This window comes from Chiloscyllium punctatum, chromosome 23 (genome assembly GCF_047496795.1).
Source record: "Chiloscyllium punctatum isolate Juve2018m chromosome 23, sChiPun1.3, whole genome shotgun sequence".
NCBI lineage: Eukaryota > Metazoa > Chordata > Chondrichthyes > Orectolobiformes > Hemiscylliidae > Chiloscyllium > Chiloscyllium punctatum.
Window position 1 is genome coordinate 52,197,474 of NC_092761.1, and position 16,069 is coordinate 52,213,542.

Here is a 16,069-nt window from a genome sequence, read left to right on the forward strand (position 1 = left end):
GCAGGGATACTAGTGATGGCCATTACCTCCCATATTCTGCAGGAGGAACATTCAACTGCCCTAACCCCCATTCCCATTGTTCTAAATTCTCATCGAGACTACTGAAAAATTAAAATAAAAGAAACCAGACACTTTACCAATTGGCGCACAGAGGAGGAGGATGGGTGGGAGACACTACCCAAGGAGTGTTTCGGAGAAAGCAACCACCCAAATGTAAAGCCTCACTTACCCAGCAGTAAGTGTTTGAGCCTCAAACAAAAATGGTAAACTTAAAATGAGTTGCACTGCTCTGAGGGGATAGCTGATGCAGGTTGATTCTGCAAATAGAACAAAGCATACAAAAGGAAAATACTGCACATGCAGGTAGGTAGTGCAAGGTTGTAGGGATAAAGTAGGTCATGGGTCTGGTGAGATGCTCTTCCAAAGGTCGGTGTGGACCCGATGGGCTGAATGGCATGATTCCACTATGTAGGATTTCTGCGACAAATATAAATGATGTAGATGAGTGTGGTGGGAGCTGATAACTAAGTTAGTGGATGACAAGGTAATTGACTAGGTGGTTGTCACTGAGGAAGAGGATCTTTGGTTACTGGAGGATATAAATGGCTGTACAGGTCATTGTCAGATGGAATTTAACTCTGGTCACTAAATGATGACAACGCCGTTTGGCATAAGGAGCAAAATAGGAATACTCAATAAATAGTAGGAATGTCGAAAGCTCAGAGAAACAGAGGTTTTGGGGTGTTTGCTCACAAATCCCTGAAGGTGGCATGCAGGTTAATAAGAGAGTTAAGAAGGCATATGGGACATTTGCCTTTATGAGTTGAGGCATAGATTATCAGATTGGAGAGGTAATTTGGAGCTGTACAGAAATTTGATTAGGCAACAGCTGGAGTATTGTGGACAGTTGTGGTCACCACACTATAGGAAGGATGTGATTGCACTGGAGGGGATGTTGACATTATTCACCAGGGTCTGACCTGAGATGGAGCGTTTCAGCAATGACAAGGTTGTTTTCTTTGAAGGAGAGAAGGTCAAGGGGGTCTTTATAGAGGCGTATAAGATAATGAGGGGCATGGACAGGATGAATCAAAGACAGCTGTTCCCCTTAGTTAAAGAACTAAGATTAGTTATGGGGCATAATTTTAAAGTGAATGGCAGGAGGTTTGGAGGAAATTTGAGGAAAATATTATTCACCCGAGGGTGATGGAGTTCTGGAATGCTCAGTCAAGGAGGGTAACTGAGGTGAGTAACCTTAGAATTTTTAAAAAGTGTGTGGATGAACACTTGAAATGTCATAACTTTCAAGGCTTTTGGCTTAATGCTGGACTGTAGGACTAATGTAGATTTAATGATCCAGACTAGATGGGCTGAGAAGCCTCTTCTATACTCAATGATTCTATGAAAGCAACAGCATTTAACTGGCATGGTGGCTCAGTGGTTAGCACTGCTGCCTCACAGCACCAGGAACCCGGGTTTGAGTCCCACCTCAGGCGACTGTCTGTGTGGAGTTTGCACATTCTCCCCGTGTCGGTGTGGGTTTCCTCCGGGTGCTCCAGTTTCCTCCCACAATCCAAAGATGTGCAGGTCAGGTGAATTGGCCATGCTAAATTGCCCATAGTGTTAGGTGCATTAGTCGGGGGTAAATATAGGGTCGGGGAATGGGTCTGGGTGCGTTACCCCTGGAGGGTTCATGTGGACTTGTTGGCCCAAAGTGCCTGTTTCCATTCTGTAGGGAATCTAATCTAAAAGAGGTATGAATAGGTATGTACTGTTTGTGATTTAATGTAATTGCCTAGATGATAGAGTGGTCCAAGACGATTGAATATTAGCATATGTAACACCGGTCTTTAAGAAAGGAGAGAGACTGAACATTGGTGAAACTATTGGCCAGTTAGTTTGACAGTAGTGATCGGGGTGTACCAGAGTAATTTATGACAATGCACTTAGACATATATTGTATGATTAAAACAAAGCCACCCAGTTTTATGGAAGGGAAAGTGGTTGAAAAGTTTATTCAAGCTCTTTGAAGAAATGATCAACAGGGTAGATAAAGGAGAGTTAGTAAGGACCTTTACTTTTTCTAAAAGAAAGATTTCACACAATAACTTAGACACAAAAGAGCTATTGTGTTATGGACCCTCCCAAGATATTTTATAAAGGTAGCCAAGACCCTCACTTATCCTTACTTTAAAGGAAAATATCAAGTGTCTGTTCCAGATGCAATACAACTGGTCAAATTTGTTAAGCAAAACATATCTATTGAAACATTGTGGATAAAATACAGTCAAAGAAGGCATATGGGACATTTGCCTTTATGAGTTAGGAAATTAGATTAGATTAGATTCGATTACTTACAGTGTGGAAACAAGCCCTCCGGCCCAACAAGTCCACACCGCCCCGCCGAAGCGCAACCCACCCATACCCCTACATCTACATCTACATCTACCCCTTACCTAACACTACGGGCAATTTAGCATGACCAATTCACCTGACCTGCACATCTTTGAAGTGTGGGAGGAAACCGGAGCACCCGGAGGAAATCCACGCAGACACGGGGAGAACATGCAAACTCCACACAGTCAGTCGCCTGAGGCGGGAATTGAACCCGGGTCTCTGGCGCTGTGAGGCAGCAGTGCTAACCACTGTGCCACCGTGCCGCCCAGTAAAGTTGAGGCATAGATTATCAGATCGGAGAGGTAATTTTATAAAGGTAGCCAAGACCCTCACTTATCCTTACTTTAAAGGAAAATATCAAGTGTGTGTTCCAGATGCAATACAACTGGTCAAATTATTTGATGTTAAGCAAAACATATCTATTGAAACACTGTGGATAAAATACAGCCAAAGAAGGCATATGGGGCATTTGCCTTTATGAGTTGAGGCATAGATTATCAGATAAATTCTATGGGAAACTTAACACAATAATTGATACAGTAACGTTTGCTAATTAACTGTTCCAATATAGTAATATCCCATTAGCACACCCCTTGGCAAAAAGGTAAATTCAGACACAGATTCTCTCATGTAGTTCTCTAACCCAGGAGGAAAAATCATCAAGAGAATAACCGAGAGGGAATAGCAACCAGGAGACATTCACGGAAGCTTCCAACTCTGTTGAGAACCCAATAGCTTCTGATGTTACTGATAAACCAAAACCCAGAAATCCTAATCTGTGAGATCTGAATACACCCATTCAGTTTTTGTTAAAATAAACCCAAGGCCTCCCAAGCTGTTTACTTTAGTGGTCTTAGCTAGCCAGCCCTCCACCTCTCATTCACACTTTCCCTTAAAAGAAACTAGGACAAAATAACTTCTTAAAGTTACAGCATCGTCACTGTTAGAATTGGGGTTAGACATTAACATAGATGAAGAACTGATCAATGGATGAAGACTGGGATAAAAGGGTATTTTCAGCTGTGCATAGCACATGCAGTGCTATCAGAATTAGTGCTGAGATCTCAGCTACTTACAATTTATTTGCATTAATGTCTTAGATGAAGAGACAGAGTAATGAATCCAAGTTTGTTGACAATGCAAAATTCGATGAAAACATAATTTATGGGAGGAATCAAAGAGACTGCAAAGAGATAAAGGCAGGTTCAGTAAATTGTGCTATAATCCTACCTGATGTTATTGCTGGACAAATCAGATCCCAGTTTGAAACCTGGCCTGACAGATTATAAACTAACATTTTGAGTCCAGGTGACTCTTCATCAGCCCTGAAGTGAAGTGTGGACAGGGCAGCATTTATGCAATAGTTGAGGGCGTGTGATAGTGACGGGGTGTCGTATACAGGTGGACAAAGGATGTTGACAGTTCAGATTAAGTGATCAGAATGTGACAGTGACAGAACAATGGTGTCTAACTGCCAGACTTTAAAGAGCAGATAGTCTCCTGTGGACAGGGAAGGGAAGAGAAGGACATGAGTCATAGAGTCGTAGAGATGTACAGCATGGAAACAGACCCTTCTGTCCAACTCGATTGAGTTGTTTCTCAATTTGAAGCTGTTGAACTCAATATTGCCTCCAGAAGGCTATAAAATGCCTTGCCTGAAGATGAGATGTTGCTCCTCCAGTTTGAGCTGTGATTCATTGGAGCACTGCAGCATGTCGAGGACAGACAAGTGGGCATGCAAGCAGGATGCTGTGTTAAAATGCTACAGAGAGGTCGGGATCATGCATGCACACAGACTGGAGTGTTCCGCAAAGCGGTCACCCAATGTGTGTTTAGTTTCTCCAAAGCAGAGTAGGCTACACTGGGTGCAATGAATAGAAAACACAAGATTGAAGGAATTACAGATGAAATTCTGTTTCACTGGAAAGACTAAGATGGTGAGAGGGGAGGAAGTGAAGGGACAGGTGTTGCACTTTCTGTGCTTATGTGGGAAGATGCTGTGGTGTTGGTGGTCGTGAAAAACTCTCCCTCTTACCATCTGTCACTTTCGCTATCTCTCCCTCTCGCTCTCGCTATCTCTACTTCTCGCCCTCGCAATCTCTCTCTTGCCTTCGCAATTCTTCCCTTACACTCTTTCTCTCTCTCTCTCTCTCTCTCTGTAACTGTACCTGTATCCACCACTTTCTCTAGCAGTTTACTCCACACATGAATCACTCTCTGTGTAGAAGTCCCTCCTATCCTTTATTTATCTTCCTCCTCTCACCTTAAAACCTTTCTCCTCTCACCTTAAAACTATGCCCCCTGGTTTTGAGATAAACTTGATCAAATCCCAGGGGTTTATCTTCCTTTATGAATTTTAAGATCTCCTGCATCTTCTCTGCTGTAATGCGACTATTTTCAAAACTTCACTGTTTATCTCACTGAGTTTCCTAGCTTCCATGTCTTTCTCCACAATAAATACTGATGCATAGTATTCACTTGAGACCTCCACCATCTCCTGTAGTTCCACATAGATGGCCTTATTGATCTTTTGGTGCCCTGTTCTCTCCCTAGTTATTCTTTTGCTTTTGATATACTTGTCGAATCTCTTTGGATTCTCCTTAACCTTATTTGCCAAAGCTGTTTCGTGTCCTCTTTTTATCCTCCTGATTTCCCTTTTAGGTGTACTCCTGCACTCCTTGTACACCTCAACAGATTCACTTGAACCCAGCTGTCTTTGTCCGACATATGCCTCCTTTTTCTTGACCAGAACCTCAATATCTCCCTACTCCTGCCAGCCTTACCTTTACCCTAACAGGAACACACTGTCCCTAAAGTCTCATTATCTCACTTTTGAAAGCTTCCTACTTGCCAGACATCCCTTTACCCCAGATCAGACTCTCCCAGTCAACTTCTGGAAGTTTCTGTCTAAATACCATCAAAATTGGCCTTGTCCCAATTTAGAACTTTAATTTCTGGACCAAGAGGAGATTGAGCTTCATAAGATAGATCATAGAACACAGAACCTTATAGCACAGAACATCCCTCAATGTTCTGCCAACAATCACTCATCATCTTGTACACCTCTATCAAGTCACCTCTCAGCCTTCGCTCCAGTGAGAAAAGCCCTAGCTCCCTTAGTCTTTCTTCATAAGACATGACCTATAGTCCAGGCAGCATCCTGGAAAATCTCTTCTGCATCCTTTCTAACGCTTTCACATCTTTCCTACAATGAGGCAGCCAGAACTGAGCACAATATTCCAAGAGTGGTCTAACCAGGGTTTTTTAGAGCTGCAGCATAACCTCACAGCTCTTAAACTCAATCCCCCTGCTAATGAAAGCCAAAACAGCATACACCTTCTTAACAACCCTATTTCTAGTTGTGCAATCTACATTTTTATTGAGAAATGTTTCTTGAACATACTTAACAAATTCCTCCCCATCCAAACCCAAAATGTTATGGCAGTCCATGTTTGGTTAGTTAAAATCACCTATTATTACAACCTTCTCCTTATTTCTCAGTTCCACCTATATAGTTTCACTGGATGATTCCCCCAGGAATATCATTACTAAGTACTACCATGATGTTTTCTCTAATAAAAAATACCACTCCTCCTCGTCTCTTGCCTCCACTTCTATGGCATCTGTACTTGGAATACTGAGTTGCCAGTTCTGTTCCTCCCTCAGCCATGTTTCTGTAATAGCTATGATATCCCAGTCCCATATTCCCATCCATGCCCGGAGTTCATCTCCCTTGCCTGCTAGGCCTCGTGCTTTGAAATAAATGTAGTTTGATTAATCAATCTTTCCTTGTTCTCTACTGAGTTTTTGCATGCCTTCTATTTAACTTGCTCTCACCTCCCTGCCCCTATTCTATGCCCCTATCAGTGAAGCATAGGTCTATGAATCCATGATTACCAATCCTGTCCTACCATCCCTGCTACCTTTATTAAACTCTGCACATATGCACGCAGGTGTGTCTGCTCCTGAGTACCCTTTATTTTGTTTTTATGTTCTTTGTATCAAATTGCATCAATTCAGAGTGAACTTCACCTGCAGCCTATCCACTACTTCAAGTTTGTAAAATTCTGCACTTCCTCCTAGCTGTTTATAGTAATGCAATTTTTGAGAAGATTTCTAACTCAGGTTGAGGTTCACATTGTAAGTTTGCTCGCTGAGCTGGAAAGTTTGAATTCAGACATTTCTTCACCATGCTAGGTAACATCAGCAGTGAGCCTCCAGTGAAGCGCTGGTGTAATGTCCTGCTTTCTATTTGTGTGTCTTGGTCTCTTAAGGTAGGTGACATCATTCCCGGTTCTTTTGCTCAGAGATTAGTAAATGGGGTCCAAATCGATGTGTTTATTGTTGGAGTTCTGATTTGAATGTCGGGCCTCGAGGAATTCCCATGCATGTCTCAGTTCAGTCTGTTCTTGGATGGATGTGTTCTCCCAATTGAAGTGGTGTCCTTCTTAGTCTGTACATAAGAATACTAGTGATAGTGGGTCATGTCTTTTGGTGGCTAGTTGGTGCTCGTGTATCCTGGTGGCTAGATTTCTGCTTGCCTGTCCATTGTGGTGTTTGTTACAGTCCTTGCAAGGTATTTTGTAAATTGCACTCATTTTGCTGGTTGTTGGTATAGGGTCCTTCAGGTTCATCAGTAGCTGTTTCAGTGTGTTGGTAGATTTGTGGGCTACCATGAAACCAAGGGGTTAGAATAGTCTGATAGTCATTTCAGAGATGTGGTTGATGTATGGTAGTGTGGCCAGAGTTTCTGAGCACGCTGTGTCTGCTTGTTTGGGTATGTTGTATAGGAATCGGCAGACAGTGTTTAAGGTACCTGTTCTTCTTGAGTATGCTGTATAGATATTACATATTATACCAATAATAGAGACCAAGACACAGAAATAGAAAACAGGACATAACACCAGCGCTTCACCAGAGGCTCACTGATGATGTTACCTAGCATGGGAACGAAATATCTGAAAACAAACCTTCCGGCTCAGCGAGCAAACTTACAACCTGAGTTTACAGTAATATATGCAACTTGCAGAGGAGGACAACTCGTACAATCTTGCTCTGAAGTCCAAGGTATCTTTGGTATTTTATATGGAGCTGCATGGTTATATCTGGCATTGATCCCAACCTGCAACCACTGATGGAAAAGGTATTCTTTTATGGACAGACTGAGACGTTGCCAGAAGCAACAGGAGACCCTAAAAATAATTGAAAGATAGCTAAGAAAAAGCAGGATTCTCTTCTAAAGCCATTCCTCTGTTAACACCACGGGCAAATATTTGGACTTTTGGGTTTCCCCACATAAGAAGAGCTTATATTGTGACCAGTGTATCAATGACTTCACAGCAATGACTGTCTCTTGCTGCCTACGCTCTCTGCCACTTATTTGGAGGTTACATGCTGTTCACAGAGGTTTGTGACTAAGATTCTTGACAAATGCATGTGATTTGAAGATCCTTAGGAATGCTTTCCACGTGGTGAGTCCGATCATTGTTGATTCCAGCCATGAAACCGATGTTCGTGTTGTTGACTTCAGTAAAACTTGAAAAAAGAAATTCTGAGCAAAAAGGAGCAAAGTTTCATAACAGATTTTTAATTATTATCAATAATACAAGACTCTTGCTTCAACAATAGAGCTTAGAACTTTCAAAACTTTACAATTAGTATCTGTTCAAAATGGTCTTGCTGTCTCAGATAATTCTAATTCTGGGGGACTAGATCCTGGCAATATCTCTGAAAGGCACCAACTTCCTTCCCACTTTCTGGCTCGAATTTTGAGATTCAACTTCTAATTACCTGCTCTCCAAGTTGCATCCCAAGCTTTTACAAACTATCTATGCATTCTTGATGCAGCACAGAGTGTAATAATTGTTTAGATGAAGTTGAACGACTTGGTTCAGTAGATTCTCAAATCTGAAATTAGAGAGAGATCTGACAGCGGTCATACTCTGCTATTTGTTGCTCTTCAAGAAATGTTCAAGATTTATGGACACCAGGAGTTCTGATTTACTTAAACCCACTCAATAAAAAAATGAAAAAATTGTGGATGTTGTAAACCAGAAACAAAAACTGAAGTTTCTAGAAAAGTTCAGCAAGTCTGGCAGCATCTGTGAAGAGAAATCCGAGTTAACATTTCGACTCCAGTGACACTTCCTCAGAACCATATGTTATGTTAAATCCTCTCAACTCAAGCAGACAACACTGACCCAGATTCTGTGCTGATCTCTAACAGTCACTGGTCTAATTTATTCCTTACTAGAGTAGTAGAGGTTTAGAGCATGGAAATAGGCCCTTCAACTCAACCTGCCCATGCCACCTAGTTTTCACAACTAAAGTAGTCCCTTTTGCCTATGTTTGGTCCATATCCTTCCATACCTATCCCATTCGTGTACCTGATTAAATGTTTCTTAAATGATGAAGTTGTACTCAATTTCACCACTACCTCTGGCAGCCTGTCCCAGACACTCACCATCCTCTGTGTGCCCCTCTGGACCTTTGGTATCTCCCCTCTCATCTTAAACCCTCTGCCCTCTAGTTTTCATTCCTCTACCACAGGAAAAAGCTGTTGGCTATCTACCTTACTTATGCCCCTCATGATTTTATAGATCTCTAAAAGGTCATCCCTTGGTCTCCTACGCTTCAGGGGAAAATTCCCAGCCTATCCAACCTCTTCTTATAACTCAAAATCTTCCAGACCAGGTAGCATCGTAGTAAATCTTTTCTGTATTCATTCTAGTTCAATAATATCCTTTCTCATAAGATTTTCCCTCCAGACCAGGCAACATCTTCGTAAATCTCCTCTGCACCTTTTCCAATACTTCCACATCCTTCCTGTACTGTACACAATATTTCCAAGTGCGGCTGCACTAACATTTTGTATAGTTACAGCATGATATCATGGCCCCAGAACTCAATCCCTCGACTAATAAAGCCTAACACATCGTATGCCTTCTTAACAACACAACCAGAAGTGCCCGCAGTACTCCAAATGTGACCTCACCAATGTTTTCTTCGGTTGTAACAAGACTTCCCAACTCCTATGCTCAGTGCTCTGACTGATGAAAGCAAGTGTGCAGAAAGCCTTCAGGTTATTTCCAGTGAGAGATTTTGTCCGTTCAACAAAAGTATTTCATTCCGACATTTCTTCTTGTGTCAGTTTTAACCTGAGTTCATGTTTTTTAAGACAACAGCTTATTTTAAAATTTAATACAATGCCCAGTGAAGTGATCTCCCTTCCTGAAAAATGAGAATTAGTCACCATAGTCAAGCAGAATATGAATGCAGTTTTCTTGTGGACAGATTGACAGTTTCTAAGTTTGTTTCTTCCTCAGTTCTGAGAGACCAGGAAAAGAACTGGCCTTGCTATGAGTGTAACCGTCGCTTCACCAGCTCTGAACAGCTCCAGCAACATCTCAACATGCATGATGAGAAGTTGGATTTCTTCAGCAGGTACATCCATGAATGCATATGGAATCCTCAGATCTTATGCATCCCAGTAGGAATAGGGGGAGAGGGGAGAGGCAAGAGAAGTGGACGAGTGGCATTGTTAATCAGGGATCGTATCACAGCTACAGAAAGGGAGATCATCAAGGAGCATTTGTCTCCAGAGCCAGTATGGGTGGAAGTCAGAAACAGGAAAGGAGCAGTCACTTTATTGGGAGTTTTCTACAGAGCCCTCAATAGCAACAGGGACATAGAGGAGCAGATTGGGAGGCAGATTATGGAAAGGTGCAGAAGTAACAGGATTGTTGTAATGGGTGACTTCAACTTCCCTAATATTGATTGGAACCTCCTTAGTTTAAATAGCTTGGATGGAACAGTTTTTGTCAGGTGTCTAGGAAAGGTTCCTGACTCAATGTGTAGATAGGCCGACTAGAGGGGAGGCAATATTGGATTTAGTGCTTGGCAACGAACCACGTATCAGATCTCTGAGAGCATTTTGGTGATCATGATCACAACTTCCTGACCTTTATATTACTCATGGAAAGGGATAGGACCGGATAGCATTGGGAAGTATTTAATTGGGGTAGGGGGAATTATAATGCTCTTAGGCATGAACTGGGGTACGTAAACTGGGAACAGATGTTCTCTGGGAAATGCATGACAGAAATGTGGAGGTTAGCGCATAGAACTTGCCCATCGGCCCTTGATGTTGTGCCAACCTGTGAACTAACCTAAGCCTCTCCCTACATTATCCCATCATCAGCAATGTACTTATGCAGGGATTGTTTAAATGCCGCCAGTGTGGCTGAGTTAATTACATTGGCAGGCAGGGCATTCCATGCCCTTACCACTCTCTGAGTAAAGGACCTGCCTCTGACACCTGTCTTAAATCTATCACCCCTCAATTTGTAGCTATGCCCCCTCATACAAGCTGACATCATCATCCTAGGAAAAAGATTTCCAATTAAACCTGTTGGACTATAACCTAGTGTTGTATGATTTTTAACTTTGTACATCCCAATCCAACACTGGCATCTCCAAATCATAATCCTTTGATCACCTTGTATGTCTCCATCAAATCCCCTCTTAGCCTTCTTCTCTTCAATGAGAACAGACCCAAATCTCTCAGCCTTTCCTCATAAGACTTTCCCTCCAGACCAGGCAACATCTTAGTAAATCTCCTCTGCACCTTTTCCAATACTTCCACATCCTTCCTGTAATGGGGTGACCAGAACTGTACACAATATTTCAAGTGCGGCTGCACTAACGTTTTGTATAGTTACAGCATGACATCACGGCCCCAGAACTCAATCCCTCGACCAGTAAAGCCTAACACATCGTATGCCTTCTTAACAGCACCACCAACCTGGGTGGCAACTTTTAGTGATCTATGTACATGGACTCCAAGATCCCTCTGCACATCCACACTACCAAGAATTTTTCCATTGACCCAGTGATCTGCCTTCCTGTTATTCTTCCCAAAGTGAATCACCTCACATTGAACTCCATTTGCCACCTATCAGCCCAATTCTACAGTTTATCCAAGTCCCCCTGCAACCTGCAACATTCTTCCATACTGTCCACAACACCACCCACTTACTAACCGATCCACCTATGCCTGTGTCCACGTCATTTATAAAAATGACTCACAGCAGTGGTCCCAAAACAGATCCTTGTGGCACACCACGAGTAACTGGACTCTAGCCTGAATATTAGATTACTTACTTACAGTGTGGAAACAGGCCCTTTGGCACAACAAGTCCACACCGACCCTCCAAAGAGCAACCCACCCAGACCCATTCCCCTACATTTACCCCTTCACCTAACACTATGGGTAATTTAGCATGGCCAATTAGACTTACAAGTCTAATAGCACATATCTCCGTCTTCTCCTCTACAATATTCTCCTTTTCCTGAATGAAACCAGATGAGACATATTTGTTTAGCACTTCTCTCATCTCCACAGGTTCCGCACGCAACTTCCCAATTCTGTCTTTGATTGGCCCGATTCCTACCCTAGTCATCCTTTTATTCCTCACGTACCTATAGAAAGCTTTAGGGTTCTCCTTTATTCTACCTGCTAAAGATTGCTCATGTCCTCTCCTTGCTCTTCTTAACTCTCTTTCTTTAAATCCTTCCTTGCTAATCTGTAACTCTCCATCGCCTCACCTAACCCATCTCGTCTCAATGTCACATAAGCCTCCCTCCTCTGCTTAACAAGAGATACAGTTTCTTTAGTAAACCATGGTTCCCTTATCTTTTCACTTGCTTCCTGCCTGACAGGGACGTACCTATCAAGGACACGCAATATCTGTCCCTTAAACCAGATCCACATTTCGATTGTCCTTACCCTCTGCATTTTGCTACCCCATTCTACGCATCTTAAGTCTTGCCTAATTGCATTATAATTGCTCTTCTCCCATCTATAATTCTTGCCCTGTAGCATGTACCTATCCCCTTCCATCACTAAACTAAACGTAACTGAATTATGGTTGTTTAGGAAGCCCTTGTTGATAGTGTTGGACAGGTTTGTCCCCCTATGGCAAGGAAGGGATGATAAGTTGGAAGAACCTTGGATGACCAGGAATGTGGAATATCTAGTCAAGAGGAAAAGGAGGTTTGAGGAGGCAAGGATCAGACAGGGCTCTTGAGGGTTACAAGGTAGGCAGGAAGGAACTGAAGAATGGACTTCGGAGAGCGAGAAGGTAGCATGAAAAGGCTTCAGCAGGTAAGATTAAGGAAAATCCTAAGTGATTCTGTATTTAGGTGAGGAACAAGAGGTTGGCCAGAGTGAGGGTATGGTCAGTCAGAGATAATGGAGGGAACTTGCACCTGGAGTCAGAGGAGGTAGGGGAGGTCCCTAATGAGTACATTGCTTCAATATTCAGTGCTGAGAGGGGCCATGATGTTTCTGAGGACAGCATGAAACAGACTGCCATGCTCAAACAGGTTGATGTCAAGAAGGAGGGTGTGCTGAAAATTTTGAAAATCCCCTGGGCCAGCTGGGATATACCCAAGGTTACTACAGGAATTGAGGGAAGAGATTGCTGCACCTTTGGCGATGAACTTTGCATCCTCACTGTCCATTGGAGTAATGCCAGAATATTGGAGTTTTGAAATTGTTATTCACTTGTTCAAGAAAGGAAATAGGGATTATCCTGGGAATTACAGATCAGCCAGTCTCATGTCCATGGTAGGTAAAGTATTAGAGAGGATTCTGAGAGATAGGATTCATGATTACTTGGAAAACCATAGTTTGAATAGAGATAGTCAGCATGGCTTTGTGAGAGGCAGGTCATGTCTCACAAACCTTTTTGAATTCTTTGAGCATGTGCCAAAACACATTGATGAAGGTAGAGCAGTGGATGTGGTGAACAGAGGAACCTCAGTTATCCGATTGACATGGGCAGGGAGTATTTTATTCAGATAATCAAATGCCAGATAACACAGTTTAGCCAAACATCAGGACCTTGCAACCTTGTTCAGATAATCCTAAATTCAGATAATTGATGTTCGGATAATCGAGATTCCTCTGTACATGGATTTTAGCAAGGTAAAAGTAAGGCAGCTTGGGATACATAGAAATGTGTCTGTCTGGCTACAGAATTGACTGGCCCAAAGAAGACAGAGGGTGGTGGTAGATGGAAAGTATTCAGCCTGGAGCTCGGTGACCAGTCGTGGTCCACAGGGATCGGTTCTAGGACCTCTTCTCTTTGTGATTTTTATAAATTACTTGGATAAGGAAGTGGAAGGGTGGATTAGTAAATTTGTCGATGACACGAAGGTTGGTGGAGTGGTGGTTAACGTGGAGGGCTGTTGAAGGTTGCGACGAGACATTGACAGGATGCAGAGCTGGGCTGATAAGTGGCTGACTGAGTTCAACTGGAAAAGTGTAAAGCGATTCATTTTAGAAGGTTTAATTTGAATGCAGATTACAGGGTTAAAGTTGTGATTCTTGGTAGTGTGGAGGAACAGCGGGATTAGAGATTAGATTAGATTAGATTACTTACAGTGTGGAAACAGGCCCTTCGGCCCAACAAGTCCACACCGCACCCGCTGAAGCGCAACCCACCCATATCCCTACATCTACACCTTACCTAACACTACAGGCAATTTAGCATGGCCAATTCACCTGACCTGCACATAGAACATAGAACATAGAACATTACAGCGCAGTACAGGCCCTTCGGCCCTCGATGTTGCGCCGATCAAAGCCCACCTAACCTACACTCACCCACTATCCTCCATATACCTATCCAATGCCCGCTTAAATACCCATAAAGAGGGAGAGTCCACTACTGCTACTGGCAGGGCATTCCATGAACTTACGACTCACTGAGTGAAGAACCTACCCCTAACATCAGTCCTATATCTACCCCCCCTTAATTTAAAGCTATGCCCCCTTGTAATAGCTGACTCCATACGTGGAAAAAGGTTCTCACTGTCAACCCTATCTAGCCCCCTAATCATCTTGTACACCTCTATCAAGTCACCCCTAAACCTTCTTTTCTCCAATGAAAACAACCCCAAGTGCCTCAGCCTTTCCTCATAGGATCTTCCTACCATACCAGGCAACATCCTGGTAAACTTCCTCTGCACCCGTTCCAGTGCCTCCACATCCTTCCTATAGTATGGCGACCAAAACTGCACACAATATTCCAGATGCGGCCACACCAGAGTCTTATACAACTGCAGCATGACCTCAGGACTCCGGAACTCAATTCCTCTACCAATAAAAGCCAGTACGCCATATGCCTTCTTCACCGCACTATTTACCTGGGTGGCAACTTTCAGAGATCTGTGTACATGGACACCAAGATCCCTCTGCTCTTCCACACTACCAAGTATCCGACCATTAGCCCAGTACTCCATCTTTTTATTACTCTTACCAAAGTGAATCACCTCACACTTAGCTACATTGAACTCCATTTGCCACCTTTCTGCCCAGCTCTGCAGCTTCTCTATATCCCGCTGTAACCTGCCACATCCTTCCTCACTGTCTACAACTCCTCCGACTTTCGTATCATCCGCAAACTTGCTCACCCAACCTTCTAACCCTTCCTCCAGGTCATTTATAAAAATGACAAACAGCAATGGTCCCAAAACAGATCCTTGCGGAACACCGCTAGTGACGGCACTCCAAGATGAACCTTTGCCATCAACTACTACCCTCTGTCTTCTTCCAGCCAGCCAATTCCTAATCCAAGCCTCCAACTCACCCTCAATGCCATATCTCTGTATTTTCTGCAGTAGCCTACCATGGGGGACCTTATCAAACGCCTTACTAAAATCCATATATACCACATCTACCGCTTTCCCCTCATCTACCTCCTTAGTCACCTTCTCAAAGAATTCAATAAGGTTTGTGAGGCACGACCTGCCCTTCACAAAACCATGCTGACTATCCTTGATCACATTATTCTTATCCAGATGTGCATAAATCCTATCCCTTACAATTCTCTCTAAGACTTTGCCCACAACAGAAGTGAGACTCACTGGCCTATAGTTACTAGGATTATCCCTACTCCCCTTCTTGAACAAGGGAACCACGTTTGCTAGCCTCCAGTCCTCCGGCACTACTCCTGTAGACAAAGAGGACACAAAAATCAAGACCAATGGCTCTGCAATCTCCTCCCTTGCTTCCCAGAGAATCCTAGGATAAATGCCATCAGGCCCAGGGGACTTATCTATTTTCACCCTTGCCAGAATTTCTAACACCTCTTCTCTACATATCTCAAAGCCATCCATTCTACTTATTCGTGCCTCAGTATTCATATTGACAACAATGTCCTGTTCCTGAGTGAATACTGACGAAAAGTATTCATTCAGTGCCTCCCCAATCTCTTCAGCCTCCACACGCAACGTCCCATTACTATCCTTGATTGGACCTATTCCTACCCTAGTCATTCTTTTATTCCTAACATACCTATAGAAAGCCTTAGGGTTTTCCCTAATCCTACCAACTAAGGACCTTTCATGTCCCCTCCTTGCTGCTCTTAGCTCTCTCTTCAGGTCCTTCCGGGCTACCTTATAACTCTCAATCGCCCCTGTTGAACCTTCACGCCTCATCTTTACAAAGGCCGCCCTCTTCCATTTAACAAGGGATTCCAATTCCTTATTAAACCACGGCTCCCTCACACGACCCTTTCCTCCCTGCCTGATAGGTACGTACTTATCAAGGACACTCAATAGTTGCTCCTTGAACAAGTTCCACATATCAATTACGCTCTTGCCT

General features: G+C 43.1%; 1 protein-coding gene across 6 annotated transcripts in view; it reads left to right on the plus strand.

The window, feature by feature from the left end:
• prdm10 (PR domain containing 10) overlaps positions 1–16,069 on the plus strand; it is a 208,064-nt gene that overhangs the window by 90,471 nt on the left and 101,524 nt on the right. For all 6 annotated transcript variants that reach the window (XM_072592994.1, XM_072592996.1, XM_072592991.1 and 3 more), the window contains exon 10: positions 9,723–9,840. In XM_072592994.1, the coding sequence (XP_072449095.1) occupies positions 9,723–9,840 (118 nt within the window). The remainder of the gene's footprint in view (positions 1–9,722; positions 9,841–16,069) is intronic.